At 43.2% G+C, this 19,701-nt stretch overlaps 1 protein-coding gene across 2 annotated transcripts; it reads right to left on the bottom strand.

The window, feature by feature from the left end:
- Nucleotides 1–772: 772 nt before the first annotated feature.
- Nucleotides 773–18,924, bottom strand: LOC112221652. Of its 2 annotated transcripts, none has more exons than XM_024383854.2 (14): nt 18,759–18,924; nt 18,316–18,425; nt 17,860–18,133; nt 16,924–17,572; nt 16,673–16,794; nt 8,096–8,147; nt 6,646–6,783; nt 6,288–6,436; nt 5,968–6,022; nt 2,527–2,594; nt 2,245–2,340; nt 1,665–2,124; nt 1,255–1,472; nt 773–996 (listed from the first exon to the last, which is right to left on the bottom strand). In XM_024383854.2, the coding sequence occupies exons 2-14, from the start codon at nt 18,378–18,380 to the stop codon at nt 922–924; spliced, it is 2,421 nt and encodes an 806-aa protein (XP_024239622.1). In that variant the 5' UTR covers nt 18,381–18,425; nt 18,759–18,924; the 3' UTR covers nt 773–921. The 2 variants fall into 2 exon arrangements, with proteins under 2 accessions (XP_024239622.1, XP_024239623.1); XM_024383855.2 differs by having other exon boundaries at nt 6,646–6,753.
- Nucleotides 18,925–19,701: the final 777 nt, after the last annotated feature.

The following is a 19,701-nucleotide window of genomic DNA, read 5'->3' as shown; positions in this document are numbered from 1 at the left end:
GAATGATGGCGGCCACTGTGTTCTTGGGGACCTTCAATGCTGCATAACTTTTTTAGTACCCTTCCTCAGACCTCTGCCTGGACACAATGCTGTCTCTGAGCTCTAAGGACAATTCCTTAGAGTTGTGTGTGCCAATTCCTGTGTGCCTTTCCAAATCATGTCCAATCAATTGAATTTACCCCAGGTGGACTCTAATCAAGTTGGGGAAACATCTCATGGATGATCAATGGAAACAGGATAAACTTGAGCTTCATTTCAAGTCTCATAGCAAAGGGGCTGAATACTTATGTAAATAAAGGTATGTTTTTTTATTTGTAATACATTTTTCCAAAAAACAGTTTTTGCTTTGTCATTATGGGGTATTGTGTGTAGATTGATGAGAAAAAAAATGATTTAATCCATTTTAGAATAAGGCTGTAACGTAACAAAATGTGGGAAAAGACAAGGGGTCTGAATACACGTAAAAAATTCTGGGCAGGTCATTTTGGCTACCATGGCTATGCCCCCATAGGATGATAATGCCCCCATCCAGAGCATGAATGGTCACTGAATGGTTTGTTGAACCTGTAAACCATACGCCATCTCAGTCATCAGATCTCAGCACAATTGAAAACGTATAGGAGCTTCTGGAGTGGCATCTGAGACGGCGTTTTCCACCAGCATCAAAAACAAAATACTAAATGATAGAACTTCTCGTGGAAGAATGGTGTTGCAATCTTCTAACAGAGTTCCAGACACTTGTAGAATACACAGTATGCCAATGTACACATTATGTTGGTGTTTCCTTTATTTTAGCAGTTACCTGTACATACATACACTCCTTCAAGTCTTTGCTTAACAATCCGTAATTTTTTACAGTGTTTTATCAGTAAACAAGACCAGACAAAAAAAATAAGATTAACATTCTCAGTGCAAAAGCCATCATCTCTCCTGTAGAGGAGAGGAGCAGGGGGAGGAAAGAGCAGACGAGGGGTCCAAGATGATTGACCGAAAACTCTGAAGGGGAGAAAGGAAGGGAGGAACAGGAAAAGAGTTTAAATTGACTTTGAACTATCACAAAATGATCAATGATGCTCTTCTGATTATTGGACAATGAACATGAATCCTCATCAATAGGTAGGAAAGTCTGAAGATGCCACCCTTCCAAGTCTTGTTCATCACTTGGCTACTGGAGGAATCTTAGAAACCGATGCTATAGATGGGCTAAATGCCTGTAGGACTAATATGTAAATTAAACAATGCTACCAAACTCACAGTGTAGTCCTGCAGATACAGGGCTGCTGCCACAGGGTTTCCACAGCGGGTCTGCATGGGTCCGGAGGAGGTGGTAATGGAGGAGCAGGGAGGGGCTGGGGAGGTGGTGTAGGTAGCCACCTCCTCATCCAGACGTAGCTCCTGCAGAGGGGGGAGGCGCTGGCGGAGCAAGGCTGCAGCAGAACTCAGAGCGCCGCTCTTTGGGATGATGATACTACCTGCAACGACACAGGCTACTGGTTAGACATTCAGAGGACCGAGGTCAGTCAATCAAATGTATTTATTAAGCACTTTTTGCATCAATGGGATAAGAACCATCAAATGTTTATCTATCAATGGATTCTGCCCACTCTACTGAGTCAGCCCAGCTACAAGGAGTATTAAAAGGTAAATTGTCTCAGCAGTCCTACCTCTGGGATGACTCAGGGGGACAAAGGCTGAGGGGTTGGCTAGCCTGGTTAAGCCTGATGCTACGGCTGCAGTAGCAACCGTGGATAGAGCTTCTACCCCAGACGAGGGTCTGACTGGATGGAGCAGGAGCTTGAGGACAGTCCCCTGTGCTGAAGCTCTGGCCCCAGTCCAACACTTCTCCAGTGGCCCACCTCGCTCCAGAAATCCAGCCACAGGGCTTTCCTGTTCTTGTGCTGGAGCTGCTCTGAGCAGCTTCTTCCCCGTTGAGAAGAAAATAACAGATTCCCTGTGTGGGGCTTGAAAGAACGTCTGGAGTCCTCTTCCCCTGTTATTTTGCTCTTCCTCCTCCTCCTCTTGGTCCTTGTCAGCTTGGGTCCCAGCAGGGTCTTCGTCCAGCTCCCTGTTGTCTATCCTATCTTCCTCTTGGTCCGTCTCCTTGAATAATCTCTGAACAACCTCCTGCCACAAACACACACTCAATGACTTAACTGACTCAACATTATGAAATAAACATTAGCAACCTAATTCAGTCATGTGGTGTAGGATATATATCTTCCATTAGTAAGCCTTCGTCCTCACCTCCTTGTGTGTCTCCAGATCTCGGTTGTGGCCCTGGAGGCCCCAGAGTCTAGGAGAGCATGCATAGGGGGTCCGGTGGGCAGACAGGTGCCTCCCCTGAAAAAAGATGGCTCAGTGAGTTAGAGCATCTATGGTGCTGGCAATATCAGGATTGTCAGTTTGATTCCACCATGGGCAACATTTGCTGAGAAGGTGCCACTTTAGTGTTGACAGTTCAAAATCAAAAAATTCTACATACAGACCATGGACATACGAGTGAAAAGTGTACTGTAACATACTTACCATGGACATGAGCTGATGCCTGGTGTCAGGGACCCGCTGGGGTGTCCACTTCTGGCCGACTGGCATCACTGACGAGAGGGACAGACAGATAGATCATATTGAAAGACGGACAACGACAGACTACTTCATAACACAGAGACAGAGCAGAGGGGTATCCTACGAAGCAGGTTTGAGGAGTTAGCAAGGTAACTGTGGTCAACTCAAGAGTTCAAATCAGGATTAAATAAATAAATACAATTTAAAAGAAAAAAAAACAGACATGCGGAAGTGGCTCACGTTTTAGCCAGGTACATGTCTATGGAAACTAATCCTTCAGAGCTAACCTGCTCTGGGGCTGGCTAACTAACTCTACTTACCCTGAATGCAATGACAAACGCAAGTTGAAGACCAATCAGATTCACTCCCTGTTGCAAAGATTGCGTCATCATCCCCTTCATTTGAGGAAGATTAATTATTCAATATTTTATTACTCAAATGTTTTTCCTGTGCAAAAAAAAGTTGTTAAAATATATCACATTACACATTTAGTAATGACAGAATCCATTTTAAAACTTCACGCAATGTAATACAAATATCGATAGAAGTGGGGGGGAAAGGTGCTTGTGCATTGATAAGCACACCAAAGACGGCATTAACGAGAAGTAATACAATGAAGATGGCACAAGAACAATCCTACTTCACAAGCAGTATTCCCCGTCGTAGTAAGGATGAAGCCTGAGCTGGAATGTGAAACTAACTGAAGCTGGTTAACTTGAGAAAACCCTCAGGAGATCCAGCTTGCTTCATAGGATACTCCTCAGAGGACCGCTAACTCTAGCAGGCTTGTAACTGTCATATAAAAGTTTTAGAATGCATTTGAATCTTCACGCACAGTGTCATTACTAAATGTGATAGGAATTTTAACATTTAACACAAAAAAAAGAGAATACTCAATCAGTTGTGTTCCATAAATGAAGGGGATAATGAAGCAATCTTTGCGATAGTGAGGGAATAGGATTTCATTGGTCCTCAACTCACAGCTCACACTTCATTCAGGATAAATGTAGTTAGCCTGCCCTGGAGCAAGTTAGTCCTTAAGGATTCGTTGATATAGAAATGTAACTGGCTAAAAGGTGAGCCACTTTGATGGTACCAGTTGACCAAAGATACCTCGCTAACTCCTCAAACCAGGTATGTAGTGTTGGGCTCAGATCAAGTTATAAAGACAGACATAACATTTGAACATTTACATTTGTGTCATTTAGCAGACGTTCTTATCCAGAGCGACTTACAATTTGGTGCATTCCTCTTAAGATAGCTGGGTAAAACAACCACATATTAGTCGTAGCAAATACATTTTTCCCTCAAGGCCCCCGAGTAACACAGACCCAAGAGGAGAGGGACAAACCGGTGAATATCTGGCGATAGAAAACGGTAGCATATACAGTGCATTCGGGAAGTATTCAGACCTTCACCTTTTCCAGGTTTTATTACTTCACAGCCTTGTTCCATTTTTTTTATTTTTTTTATCCTTATCAATCTATACACAATTCCCCACAAATGACAAAGCGAAACAAGTTTGTAGAAAGCAAAGTATTTAGACCATTTACTCAGTGCTTTGTTGAAGCACCTTTTCCAGCAATTAGTCTTCTTGTGTATGCCGCTACAGGCTTGGCACACCTGTGTTTGTGGAGTTTCTCCAATTCTTCTCTGCAGATCATCTCACACTCTGTTAGGTTGTATGGGGAGCAATGCTGCACAGCTATTTTCAAGTCTCCAGAAATGTTTGATCGGGTTCAAGTCCGGGCTCTGTGCGGGCCACTCTAGAACATTCAGAGACTTGTCCTGAAGCCACTCCTGCGTTATCTTGGCTGTGTGCTTAGGGTTGTTGTCCTGTTAGAAGGTGAACCTTGGCCCCAGTCTGAAGTCCTGAGCAGGTTTTCATCAAGGATCTCTCTACTTTTCTCTGTTCATCTTTCCCTCAATCCTGACTAGTCTCCCAGTTCCTGCCACTCCACTGAAAAACATTCCCACAGCATGATGCTGCCGCCACCACCATGCTTCACCGTGGGGATGGAGACAGGTTTCCTCCAAACATAACGCTTGGCATTCAGACCAAAGATAATATTTTTTCTCACGGTCAGAGTCTTTTAGGAGCCTTTTGTCAAACTCCAAGCGTGCCGTCATGTGCCTTTTACTGAGGAGTGGCTTCCGTCTGGCCACTCTACCATAAAGGCCTGATTGGTAGAGTGCTGCTGAGATGGTTGTCCTTCTGGAAGGTTCTCCCATATCCACAGAAGAAATCGGGAGCTCTGTCAGAGTGACCATAAATGTTTCCATTTAAGAATGATGGAGGACAATGTGTTCTTGGGGACCTTCTTCAATGCTGCAGAAAATGTTTTGGTACCCTTCCCAGATCTGTGCCTCGACAACAATTCTGTCTCGGAGCTCTACGGACAATTCCTTCGACCTCATGGCTTTGGTTTTTGCTCTGACATGCACTGTCGACTGTGGGACCTTATATAGACAGGTGTGTGCTTTTCCAAATAATTTCCAGTCATTTGAATTTACCTCAGGTGGACTCCAATCAAGTTGTAGAAACATCTCAAGGATGATCAATGGAAACAGGATGAACCTGTGCTCAATTTAAAGTCTCAGAGGAAAGGGTCTGAATACTTATGTAAATAAGGCATCTGTTTTTATATTTTAATACATTTGCAAAAATGTCTAAATCGTTTTTGCTTTGTCATTGCGGGATATTGTGTGTAGATTGATGAGGAAAAGGCTGTAACGTAACAAAATGTGGAAAAAGTCTGAATACTTTCCCAATGCACTGTAACTATACCGAACAAAAGTATAAAACGCAACAGGTAGGGTTGGTCCCATTTTTCATGAGCTGAAATAAAAGATCCCAGAAATGTTCCATATGCACAAAAAGCATCTTTCTCTCAAATTTTGTGCACAAAATTGTTTACATCCCTGTTAGTGAGCATTTCTCATTTGCCAAGATAATCCATCCACCTGACAGCTGTGGCATATCAAGAAGCTGATTAAACAGCAAGATCATTACACAGGTGAACCTTGTCCTGGGGACAATAAAAGGCCACTCTAAAATGTGCAGTTTTGTCACACAAGACAATGCCACAGATGTCTCTAGTTGAGGGAGCGTGCAATTGGCATGCTGACTTCAGGAATGTCCAACAGAGCTGTTGCCAGAGAACTTAACCAAAAGCCGCCTCCGACGTCATTTTAAAGAATTTGGCAGTACATCCAACCAAGTGGGTGGGCCTATGCCCTGCCAGGCCCATCCATGGCTGCACCCAGACCCGGTCATGTGAAATCTATAGATTAGGGCCTACTGAATTTTACTCAATTGACTGATTTCCGTCTATGAACTGTAACTGAGTAAAATCTTTGAAATTGTTAAATGTTGCGTTTATATTTTAGTTCAGTATAACTTACCCAGAGGTCCTCCAGATGCTTCAGTGCAACTCTTTGTGACAGGTACTCTCTGAGCCTGGAAAGGTAAAGCACCACAGTGAATATTCTGTTTATATTCCTAAAGCCTCTCTATACTCATCAGTAAACTGTGGCTGACTGTTTCATGCAGCACTAAGAAGACATGACATGAGAAATAAGGACATGAGGCAGTACTATGGCAATGACTTTTAAATCTTAATTGAAATGCATATAAAGTTGTTTTCACCCTGGCTGGAGCGGCTTTATATGCATTATCAAATCTTACATTTTAAATACATTTATCGATCAAAATATTAACTCACAGTGTAGATGGAGGTTCCCCTGCCAGAGGGGCAGACAGAGGTGCGTTGTGGTGTGGCCCCCAGCATTCCCCCAGCTGCCACCCCTTCATTCTGCAGGATGCTCCTCAGGGCCGTGGGGTCTGGGGTGAACGGGACACTCCGTCCTGGACCTGGAACACAAGCACATACAAGGTTACAGACTTGTTAGTTTAACTTTTTTTCTTTCTTTTAGCACTGGTTGAAGCTAGAAAGCTTCTTTACAATGAATATTTTTGCATCATGATAATGAAGCAATAGTAAGCTATTGCAGGCATTTCTACACTTTGCTCTTCAAAACGTGCTTAAAGATGGAACATGTCCAAGTAGTACTACCACGGACCTGCCGAGGCTGCAATCTTCTGGTGACTCTTCATGACAGACACTCTCTGGGGCTGCAGAGGGTAGGTGACCCCTTCATTCTGAAGGATGCTGTTGAGGGCTGAAGGCTCTGGGGAGAACTGAATAGATCTTACGGGACCTATAAACAATTCAAGCACATACAAGTGTACAGACTTGCTAGCCTATCCTAGGCCCTTAGATTGAGCTGGAGTAGGAGTTTGAATAGGCTGGCTAATTAAACAGATCAGCGCAAATTGTGTTTTTAAAGGGGTGCAACATGCAACATTTCCACACGGAAATATCCTTCAATGCCAATGCTAAACTCAGCAAAAAAATAAACATCCTCTCACTGTCAACTGTGTTTATTTTCAGCAAACTTAACATGTGTAAATATTTGTAAGAACATAAGATTCTACAATTGAGACAAACTGAACAAGTTCCACAGACATGTGACTAACAGAAATGGAATAGTGTTCCTGAAAAAAAAAGGGGGGGTCAAAATCCAATGATGCTGTGACACACCGCCCCAGACCATGACCCACCCTCCACCTCCAAAATCGATCCTGCTCCAGAGTACAGGCCTCGGTGTAACGCTCATTCCTTTGACGATAAATGCGAATCCGACCATCGCTCCTGGTAAGACAAAACCGCGACTCGTCAGTGAAGAGACATTTTTGTCAGTCCTGTCTGGTCCAGCAACGATGGGTTTGTGCCCATAGGCAACGTTGTTGAGGTTGATGTCTGGTGCGGACCTGCATTTACAACAGGCTTACAAGCCTTCAACAAAGCCTCTCTCAGTCTATTGCGGACAGTCTGGGCACTGATGGAGGGATTATTCGTTCCTGGTGTAACTTGGGCAGCTGTTGTTGTCATCCTGTACCTGTCCCGCAGGTGTGATGTTCGGGTGTACCGATCCTGTGCAGGTGTTGTTACACGTGGTCTGCCACTGTGAGGATGATCAGCTGTCCATCCTGTCTCCCTGTAGCGCTGTCTTAGGCGTCTCACAGTACGGACATTGCAATTTATTGCCCTGGCCACATCTGCAGTCCTCATGCCTCCTTGCAGCATGTCTAAGGCACGTTCACGCAGATGAGCAGGAACCCTGGTCATGTTTCTTTTGGGGTTTTTCAGAGTCAGTAGAAAGGCCTCTTTAGTGTCCTAAGTTATCATAACTGTGACCTTAATTGCCCACCGTCTGTAAGCTGTTAGTGTCTTAACAACTGTTCTACAGCTGCATGTTAATTAAGTGTTTATGTTTCATTGAACAAGAATGGGAAACAGTGTTTAAACCCTTTACAATGAAGATCTGTGAAGTTATTTGGATCTTTACGAATTATCTTTTGAAAGACAGGGTCCTGAAAAAGGGACATTTATTTTTTTGCTGAGTTTATATCAGCAGTACATAAACCGTTATATGCAGCTTGGAAATGTCCAGTACTACTACCACTGACCTGCAGAGGGTGCAGTCTTCTGTTGACTCTTCATGATGGACACTCTCTGGGGCTGCAGAGAAAAGATCACTTCAAGTTAGTTCACAGACTAACACACAAACTCAGAAAGATCATCAGTCAGTAAGTACCCTGCAGATCTGGGTTCACTTCAATTGGTATTTGTTTTCTTTCAAATACGTTGAGTGTTTGATTACTGACTATTCTATTGATTCCATTGCGCCAGGCAACCTCAATCTAATAGAACAAAAATAATTTGATGCTGGATAGTAAACAATGCCGGAACAGCCTTTGTGCAAACAAAATCAAGTAACTCATGTAGTGGAAAAATAAAAAAGCCTAATGTATGGTAAGAATAAAACCCACCAATGCCTTGCAGCCTCCATCAGGGTGACAAAGAATAGTGGTGGACAAACTGTTGTATAACCCAACTCTCACAGGAAGTGACTCAATTCATTGACATATGTAGTTGATAAAGCAAAAAAGACTTGAGGATAAAATATCATAAAAGGAAAAAAAAAAAAAAAAAAAAAACTGTACACGAGCTCTTGCTACTAAACTTAAGATTGGAGAACAAAAACATTTACAATGCTCAAAAAAATAAAGGGACCACTAAAATAACACAGATCTGTTATTAGATCTGACTGAATGAAATATTCTTACTAAATACTTTTTTCTTTACATAGTTGAATGTGCTGACAACAAAATCACACAAAAATGATCAATGGAAATCAAATTTATCAACCCATGGAGGTCTGGATTTGGAGTCACACTAAATTAAAGTGGAAAACCACACTACAGGCTGATCCAACTTTGATGTAATGTCCTTAAAACAAGTCAAAACGAGGCTCAGTAGTGTGGGTGGCCTCCACGTGCCTGTATGACCTCCCTATCCCTCAATTGGATTCAGGTCTGGGGAACGGCATCATAGCATCAATGTCCATAGCATCAATGCCTTCCTCTTGCAGGAACTGCTGACACACTCCAGCCACATGAGGTCTAGCATTGTCTTGCATTAGGAGGAACCCAGGGCCAACCGCACCAGCATATGGTCTCACAAGGGGTCTGAGGATCTCATCTCAGTACCTAAGTGCAGTTAGGCTACCTCTGGCGAGCACATGGAGGGCTGTGCGGCCCCCCAAAGAAATGCCACCCCACACCATGACTGACCCACCGCCAAACTGGTCATGCTGGAGGATGTTGCAGGCAGCAGAACGTTCTCCACGGCATCTCCAGACTCTGTTAAGTCTGTCATGTTCTCAGTGTGAACCTGCTTTCATCTGTGAAGAGCACAGGGCGCCAGTGGCGAATTTGCCGATCTTGGTGTTCTCTGGCAAATGCCAAACATCCTGCACAGTGTTGGGCTGTAAGCACAACCCCCACCTGTGGACGTCGGGCCCTCATACCACCCTCATGGAGTCTGTTTCTGACCGTTTGAGCAGACACATGCACATTTGTGGCCTGCTGGAGGTCATTTTGCAGGGCTCTGGCAGTGCTCCTCCTTGCACAAAGGCGGAGGTAGCGGTCCTACTGCTGGGTTGTTGCCCTCCTACGGCCTCCTCCACGTCTCCTGATGTTCTGGCCTGTCTCCTGGTAGCGCCTCCATGCTCTGGACACTACGCTGACAGACACAGCAAACCTTCTTGCCACAGCTCGCATTGATGTCCCATCCTGGATGAGCTGCACTACCTGAGCCACTTGTATGGGTTGTAGACTCCGTTTCATGCTACCACTAGAGTGAAAGCACCGCCAGCATTCAAAAGTGACCAAAACATCAGCCAGGAAGTATAGGAACTGAGAAGTGGTCTGTGGTTATCACCTGCAGAACCACTCCTTTATTGGGGGTGTCTTGCTAATTGCCTATAATTTCCACCTGTTGTCTATTCCATTTGCACAACAGCATGCGAAATGTATTGTCAATCAGTGTTGCTTCCCAAATGGACAGTTTGATTTCACAGAAGTGTGATTGACTTGGAGTTACATTGTGTTGTTTAAGTGTTCCCTTTATTTTTTTGAGCAGTGTATAAACCACATCTCTCTTACAGGAAGGGAGAATAGTAGTGACTTGCAAAAGTATTCACGCCCTTGGCATTTTTCCTATTTTGCTGCCTTACAACCTGGAATCAAATTGATTGCCTACCGCTTTGAAGATGCAAAATATAATTTTCTTGTGAAACAAACAAGACAAAAAAACAGAACTTGAGCATGCATAACAATTCACCCCCCCCAAGTCAATACTTTGTTGAGCCACCCTTTGCAGCAATTACAGCTGCATGTCTCTTGGGGTATGTCTCCATAAGCTTGGCACATCTAGCCTGCTTCAGCTCCTTCAAGTTGGATGGCTTCTGCACAGCAAACACAGCAATCTTTAAGTCATACCACAGATTCTCAATTGGATTGAGGTCTAGGCCATTCCAAGACATTTATATGTTTCCCCTTAAACCACTCAAGTGTTGCTTTAGCAGTATGTTTAGGGTCATTGTCCTGCTGGAAGGTGAACCTTTGTCCCAGTCTCAAATCTTGAAGACTGAAACAGGTTTCCCTCAAGAATTTCCCTGTATTTAGCACCATCCATCAATCCTTCAATTCTGACCAGTTTCCCAGTCTCTGTCAATGAAAAACATCTCCTCAGCATGATGCTGCCACCACCATGATGCTGCCACCACAACCATGATGCTGCCACCACCATTCTTCACTGTGGGGATGGTATTCTCGGGGTGATGAGAGGTGTTGGGTTTGTGCCAGACATAGCGTTTTCCTTGATGAGCAAAAAGCTATATTTTAGTCTCATTTGACCAGAATACCTTCCTCCATATCTTTGGGGAGTCTCCCACATGCCTTTTGGCGAACACTAAATGTTTGCTTTTTATTTTCTTTAAGCAATGGCTTTTTTCTGGTCACTCTTCCATAAAGCCCAGCTCTGTGGAGTGTATGGCTTAAAGTTGTCCTATGGACAGATACTCCAATCTCCACTGTGAAGCTTTGCTTCTCCTTCAAAGTTATCTTTGGTCTCTTTGTTGACTCTCTGATTAATGCCCTCCATGCCTGGTCTGTGAGTTTTTGTGTGCGGCCCACACTTGGCAGGTTTGTTGTGGTGCCATATCCTTTCCATTTTTTTTTTTTAAATAATGGATTTAATGGTCCTCTGTGGGATGTTCAAAGTTTCTGCTATTTTTTTATAACCCAACCCTGATCTGTACTTCTCCACAACTTTGTCCCTGACCTTTTTGGGGAGCTCATTGGTCTTTATGGTGCTGCTTGCTTGGTGGTGCCCCTTGTTTTGTGGAGTTGCAGACTCGGGGGCCTTCCAGAACAAGTGTATATATATACTGAGAGCATGTGACAGATCATGTGACACTTAAAAAAAGTCCACCTGTGTGTAATCTAACTAATTATGTGACTTCTGAAGGTAATTGGTTGCACCAGATCCTATTTAGGGGCTTCATAGCAAAGGGGGTGAATACATTTTTAAAAAACAGAAAAGTGGTTTGTGCATTTTTTAAAGATTTAAAAAAAAATAAGTACATTTTTTCATTTCGCTTCAGCAATTTGAACTATTTTGTTTATGTCCATTACATGAAATCCAAATAAAAATCCATTTAAATTACAGGTTGTAATGCAACAAAATAGGAAAAACACCAAGGGGGTGAATACTTTTGCAAAGCACTGTACATTTCCTCATTTAGACCTGGCAATACAGTGGCCATTAGTTTAAAGATCCTGAACATTTCATATTTGAGACAATTCATTGACTACAGCTCGGCGTTCAACACCACCTCAAAGCTCATCACTAAGCTAAGGACCCTGGGACCAAACACCTCCCTCTGCAACTGGATCCTGGACTTCCTGACGGCCTCGCCCAGGTGTTAAAGTTAGTTAACAACATATCCGCCACGCTGATCATCAACACGGGGGCCTATCAGGGTCTGTCCCCTCCTCACTCATGACTGCACAGCCAGGCACGACTCCAACACCATCATTAAGTTTGCAGATGACACAACAGTGGTAGGCCTGATCACCGCCAACCATGATAAAGCCTGAGGTCAGAGACCTGACCGTGTGGTACAAGGACAACCACCTCTCCCTCAACATGATCAAGACAAAGGAGTTGATTGTGGACTACATGAAAAGGAGGAGGACCGAGCACACCCCCATTCTCATCGACGGGGCTGTGTGGAGCAGGTTGAGAGCTCAAAGTTCCTTGTGTCCAAATCACCAACAAACTAACATGGTCCAAGCACACCAAGACAGTCGTAAAGAGGGCACGACAAAAGATTTGGCATCGGTCCTCAGATCCTCAAAAGGTTTAACAGCTGCACCTTTGAGAGCATTCTGACGGGTTGCATCAATGCCTAATATGGCACCTGCTCGACCTCAGACCGCAAGGCACTACAGAGGGTGGTGCGTACGGCCCAGAACATGACCGGGGCCAAGCTTCCTGCCATCCAGGACCTCTATACCAGGCAGTGTCAGAGGAAGGTCCTAAAAATGGTCAAATCCTCCAGCCATCCTAGTCATGGACTGTTCTCTCTGCTACCGCACAGCAAACGGTACCGGAGCGCCATGTCCAAAAGGCTTCTAAACAGCTTCTACCCCAAAGCCATAAGACTCCTGAACATCTAATCAAATGCCTACCCAGACCATTTACATTTCACCAGGGTCAGGTCTCTGACCCTTCTACGCTGCTGCTACTAGAGGTCGACCGATTAATCGGAATGGCCGATTAATTAGGGCCGATTTCAAGTTTTCATAACAATCGGAAATCGGTATTTTTGGGCGGCGTTTTTTTTTACACCTTTATTTAATCTTTATTTAACTAGGCAAGTCAGTTAAGAACACATTCTTATTTTCAATGACGACCTATGAACGTTGGGTTAACTGCCTCGTTCAGGGGCAGAAAGACAGATTTTCACCTTGTCTGCTCGGGGGATCCAATCATGCAACCTTACAGTTAACTAGTCCAACGCAATAACGACCTGCCTCTCTCTCGTTGCACTCCACAAGGAGACTGCCTGTGACGCAAATGCAGTAAGCCAAGGTAAGTTGCTAGATAGCATTAAACTTATCTTATAAAAAACAATCAATCATAATCACCAGTTAACTACACATGGTTGATGATATTACTAGATATTATCTAGCGTGTCCTGTGTTGCATATAATCTGACTGAGCATACAAGCATACAAGTATCTAAGTATCCGACTGAGCGGTAGCAGGCGCGTAAACATTCATTCAAACAGCACTTTCGTGCGTTTTGCCAGCAGCTCTTCATTGTGCGTCAAGCATTGCGCTGTTTATGACTTCAAACCTATCAACTCCCGAGATGAGGCTGGTGTGACCGAAGTGAAATGGCTGGCTAGTTAGCGCACGCTAATAGCATTTCAAACTTCAATCGCTCTGAGCCTTGGGGTGGTTGTTTCCCTTGCTCTGCATGGGTAATGCTGCTTCGATGTGGTGGCTGTGGTCGTTGTGTTGCTGGTTCGAGCCCAGGGAGGAGCGAGGAGAGGAACGGAAGCTATACTGTTACACTGGCAATATTAAAGTGCCTATAAGGACATCCAATAGTCAAAGGTTAATGAAATACAAATGGTATTGAGGGAAATAGTCCTATAATAACTACAACCTAAAACTTCTTACCTGGGAATATTGAAGACTAATGTTAAAAGGAACCACCAGCTTTCATATGTTCTCATGTTCTGAGCAAGGAACTGAAACGTTAGCTTTCTTACATAGCACATATTGCACTTAACGTTATTCTTCTCTAACACGGTTTTTGCATTATTTAAACCAAATTGAACATGTTTCATTATCTACTTGAGGCTAAATTGATTTTATTGATGTATTATATTAAGTTAAAATAAGTGTTAATTCAGTATTGTTGTAATTGTCATTATTACAAATACAGTTTTTTAAATACATCGGCCGATTAATCGGATGCGGCTTTTTTGGTCCTCCAATAATCGGCATTGAAAAATCATAATCGGTCGAACTCGAGCTGCTACGGTTATTATCTTTTCATAGTCACTTTAATAATTCTACCTACATGTACATATTACCTCGACACCAGTGCCCCCGCATATTGACTCGGTTTTACTGCTGCTCATGAATTATTTGTTACTTTTATTTCTTACTTTTTTAGGTATTTTCTTAAAACTGCATTGTTGGTTAAGGGCTTGTAAGTAAGTATTTCACTGTAAGGTGTGACAAATAACATTTAATTTGAACTGGGAACCACCTCAATAGCCGTGGCTTTCAGAGAGTTTGGGCTGCCATGGCCAACCTGTCTGTAATGTTTAGCCATAGGATACTTGTCATTAGCAGTCCTTATAGCATAGGCATGCTCAGACACCCTGTCCTTGAGCCTTCTCTTAGTACGTCCTATGCAAAAGCTCCCACGTGGGCACACCAGCCTGTACACTACATAGGTAGTGTTGCAGTTGATAAATGATTGAACTTTATAGGTTCCAGGTCCACAAGTGTCCCTGAATGTATTTGTTTTTACAATGTGGTGGCAGTGAATGTAGTTACCACATGGGAAGTTGCCTCTGGGTTTGGGAAGCCAACTTGGCTTAGTTACTGGTGTGAGGTCGCTGTGCACCAACTTATTATTGAGGGTAGGAGCCCTTCTGCAAGAGAATGCTGGGGGTTCAGTGAACACATCGCACTTTCAGTTATTCTCCAATTGCGTTTGATGATGTCCTTAACCCTGGCTGCCTCCTGGCTGTGGCGGGTCACAAAGTAGATTGGTTTGGGGTTGAGGTCTGTGACTGTGTTTGAGAAGACTCTCTTTCCAGAGAGCCTTTGAAATTTTCCAAAGGGAGTGTTATTAGACTTGCAGAGTGAAAACTTACCCTCCCCAAGGATAGTATTGTGGTCCATACTTTTCCTGACTTTAAGATAGTTTCCGTTTGACTGTATTCTAAATTCTGTCAATTCGCTCAATGAGAATTTGACACTTGTAGAGTTCTTACAATTCATTTTCTGATCCAGAGAACACTAAAAGTAAAGGAAAGAGGAGAGTTTGGACACAAAAGGATTCATGTAGAAATCAATATACCTTGTGTCCAAACTCTCCCTTTAAGATAAGACTCACACTCTTAACATGCTATCTGAGATTAAAGATGTTGGATCTTCCTATTTGGTAACAATGGATGTTGAATCCCTACAACAATATTGTACACAATGAAGGTCTGGAGGCTTTAAAGCATTATCTCCAACTTAGGCAAGATAAAGAAAAAGGTGTTTCTTTTCCAGGACAAGCTCTTCAGACAACAGAAGGTTTTTTGGGGACGAGAAGTTAATTGTCTGGTCTGCTAACCCTTTTTTTATTGTATGGTATGACAGATACATTGATGATGTCCCTTGAATGTTCTCTGCATCGGAAAATGAATTGTTAGAATTACACAACTATGTTAATTCCCGCAATGAGAATTTTAAACTGAGTGTAGAATACAGGCAAACGGAATTTACATTTCTGCTTCTAAAAATCTTAACTCAGGATGGCTCACTCCACACCACCATTTACAGGAAAAGTATGGACCGCAATACTATCCTCAGGGTGGACTATTTTCACCCCGCTAGTCTGATTAAGAACATTCTGTTCGAGCAATTTCAAAAGCTGCACCATATTTGTGACCGGGAGGAGGATTTTGGGGAAAAAGGCTGTGGAAATGCATTTTAGGTTTCAGCAACGGGGATACAAACCTAGCCTGTTAAACCAGTCTCTCACCAAAGCTCAATCTCTGGAAAGAGAGTCTTCTCAAACACACACAGAGGCCTCAAAACCCCAAACCAATCTACTTTGTGACTCGACGCAGCCAGGGTTAAGGACATCATTAAACACAATTGGAGCATCACTGAAAGTGATCCTACTCTGTGCGATGTGTTCACTGAACTCCCAGCATTCTCTTACAGAAGGGCCCCTGCTCTCAAGGATATGTTGGTGCACAGCGAACTCATCCCAGTAACTAAACCAAATTGGCTCCCCAAGCCCAGAGGCAACTTCCCATGTGGTAATGCAATGACATTGTAAAAAACAAATACATCCAGGGACATGTGTGGACCTGGAACCTATAAAGTTCAATAATTTGTCAACTGCAACACTACATATGTGGTGTACAAGCTGAAGTGGCCACGTGGGGGCTTTTACATAGGACGTACGAAGAGAAGGCTTAAGGACAGGGTGTCTGAACATGCCTACGCTATAAGGACTGCTAACGATAAGTATCCTAATGCTAAACATTACAGACAGGTAATGGTAGCCCAAACTCTCCCTTTTAGAGTTGCCTTTTATTGTCCCCCAGCACAAGGTGCACCTGTGTAATAATCGTGCTGTTTAATCAGCTTCTTTAAATGCCAGTTGGATGGACTATCATGGCAAGGTAGAAATGTTCACTAACAGGGATGTAAACACATTTGTGCACAAAATTTGAGACAAGGTTTTTGTGCATTTGGAAATGTTTTGATTTTGTTGCGTTTATATTTTTGTTCAGTATTATAACCAAAGAAGCACTCCTCTCCTGTGTCTCTCAATCTAATAGAGTACCAGGTCTGCTGTGTAAAGGAACCCTAGGACAACTCACCATGTTGTTATAGGCTTTTGTAGAGGGACGGCTAGACATAGAAGCCCCAGCAGCATTGACTCCGATATTCTGCAGGATACTACATAGGGCAAAGGGGTCAGAAGAGAAGGCCTCCACACGCCCTGGAACACACACACAAGGGACAATGGAACACAATTTCAAAAACTAAATATAAATCTAAAGATGACAAAAACATGAGAGAGAGAACAAACACCATGACACTGCAGCTATATGATGAGCTCTGAACTCACCAGCGGTGCTACTTAATAACTGGCCAGGCTCGGAAAGATCTTTGATGCTGAGCGTGTCCAAATGGCCCCTGCAGGCTTCTGTACTGAGGGCAGTGGGCTTGGCTGAGGTAGTGGAGGAGTCACCGCTAAATGAGAAAGCAATGGACGAAAGACCTGAGCCAGGACCAAATGAACTGGGAGGTCTTGAAAGACCAAGCTGTCCCGATCCAGATCCGTGAAATGGATTGTCTGAAGAAGACTGTGCCTTTGGTTTCAGATGTTGAGACAAAGGCATGGAGGTGGCAGCACTGGTAGCCTGGGGCCAATGAGTCTTCCATTCTTCTCCATTGTGATGTGACAAGATGCCTGCTAGCCCTGGACCTTCTTTTCTGGCCGCCAAGTGTTGTGCGAGTGTAGGGAGTCGAGCAGCGAGATCTACTGTTGACTTTGTTCGGGCCTTGTTATGAGTTTGTGGGACGGAACTGGGTAGTTTAGCTGTCGTTGTGGGTCTTGTTTTATGGCTGGCAGCAGTGCTAAAAGTATTTTCAGGTTGGGTGGTTTGAGCAACCAGCGGCGGCCTCTGGTTCGTTGCCCCCATTCGGTTGGCTCTAGGATGGGTGAAGTTGAAAGGTACAGGCTTGGTGTTTGGCTTCTTCCTCTTTGCTTTACCCTTTAGGAAAACAGATAAGGACAAAAATATAAATGACATCCCTTAGCACTGACAGTAATACTAGTAAGATACACATTCAGGGCCGGTTTCTCAACAAAGTTAGGGCTATTCCTGGTTAAGAAACACTTTCAATCTAGACTCCCCATCGCACATACTTTTTAATGCAGAAATTTGGCTTAATATCGGACCAGAATCAGTGATATTCATTTCATTCATATTTCATTTGAAGCAATGGGTTTACCATATAAATATAATTGGGTTATTTAGAATCTATCTATAGTTCTTACCGCTAGAGAGTTCTCCTCCCATCTCTTGTGTGACTGGGTGAAGTCAGAGGGCGTCTGAAGGGGCAGGGATTTAGCAAGCACTGGCAGCCTGCTGATGCCCAGTGGTCTTACAGGGGGCTTAGAGTCTTTGTCTGAGGTTGCTGCTGGGACCTTGTTCTCAGTCCCTCGTTTGGAATGGTGTCCGTGGGGTACAGTGGGGTGTTTGCAAGGGTGGGGTACAGACAGGTGTGGTTTGGGGTCTGCTGTCATTCTGTTGATCTTCATTCTGTTTGGACTGGAGATTGACAGTCAATGTAGACTGACATATATACTTTCCAGGCAGTGTATACAGTGTTTTTAATTCAGGTTAACTTATCAACAGTACCTGATAAACAGTGGCCATGCATCATTAGGGAGCGGCGACCGCCAACATAAAGCACAATTGACTCGTTAGTTGTTCATACTCTGTAGGCCTACCTTGAATGGTTTTTCAGGATTTTGTTCTGACTATGCTGACGCAGAATCGGAGAGGAATCCATCATTGGCTCAGTCAGAGAGGTTCAACAGAATTCTGTAAATAACAAACCCTGAACCAAATGTTAGTTAACATAATTCAGCATGCTAGCTAACACAGTTGGCAAGAGCATATACTTTTTAGAGACAAAAACAGCAACCACATTGTCACATTGCTTTATTGCTTTGCTACAAGTTAGCTAGTTGAATTGTTTAATGACTCGCTTAATAGCTGTCGTATAAAGCAAATAACCCACTGAAATATTCGAATCCCTTAGAAAACACCACAAAACGTAACAATTTAAACGGTACTGTTGCTGCTAGCTTCAAGCGAGCTACTGAGAGAAGGGGCAGCTTGCTCTCTGTGTATCTGACCGTGACAAGAGAGAAAATCTGACTGTACTCACATGCACACTTCAAAATAGAGAATTGTTTACTTGCTTCACAAAATGTTTTCGAAAAAAATAATGAATATATCCCAGACCTTCCTCTGTTTTCAACACAAAAGAGGCATGATAAGAAGACAAGCTCAAAACTTCCTGAACATGCTCCAGTTTGTAAAAAGCAAGTATTTTCATTGGTTAAAACAGAAAAGTTAGAAGCCAATCGTTGCGCTAGTTGTTTTCAAGAGCCGTATTTCCTTTGACCAATCAGCATCAAGCATGCAAAAACAACTCCATGGAAACGACGCATGATGCTACACCATGTGATCCAATGAGTCCCTCCCCACACACCCTCTGAAATGTCTTTGTCCCTGTGCCCCCTTCTGAGCTTCAAGTAGCACCCTTGGTTACATATAAATATTAGTATTCTGTATATTAGTATTCTTCTTTTCAATCTGTCATTTGTATTTGTATGTATTATGCCTTGGCAGCAGCTACTCTTCCTGTTACTCAGCAAAAATTAAGGCATTACATTTTTTTTATACACTATAATTAATACATTTAATACATTATAATAAACATTTGAAACATTAAAATACATTTTACAACAGATTTCACAATACATTAAGTGTGTGCCCTCCGGCCATAACTGTGTACGTGTGTGTATAGTGTGCATGTTATGTATGTTTGTATGTGTGTATTTGTGCATGTGTGTGTGTGTGACTCTTCACAGTCCTCACTGTTCCATAAGGTATATTGTTATAAGATTTTTAAATCAGATTTTATTACTTGCGTGAGTTACTTGATGTGGAATAGAGCTCCATGTAGTCATGGCTCTATGTAGTACTGTGTGCCTCGCATACTCTATTCTGGACTTGGGGACTGTGAAGGTACCTCTGGTGGCATGTCGTGTGGGGTATGAGTGTACGAGCTGTGTGCTAGTAGTTTAAACAGACAGCTCGGTACA

Source organism: Oncorhynchus tshawytscha, linkage group LG22 (genome assembly GCF_018296145.1).
Source record: "Oncorhynchus tshawytscha isolate Ot180627B linkage group LG22, Otsh_v2.0, whole genome shotgun sequence".
NCBI classification, from domain to species: domain Eukaryota; kingdom Metazoa; phylum Chordata; class Actinopteri; order Salmoniformes; family Salmonidae; genus Oncorhynchus; species Oncorhynchus tshawytscha.
Note: the sequence above shows the minus strand (reverse complement) of the source record. Positions and strands in the feature narration are given on the sequence as shown.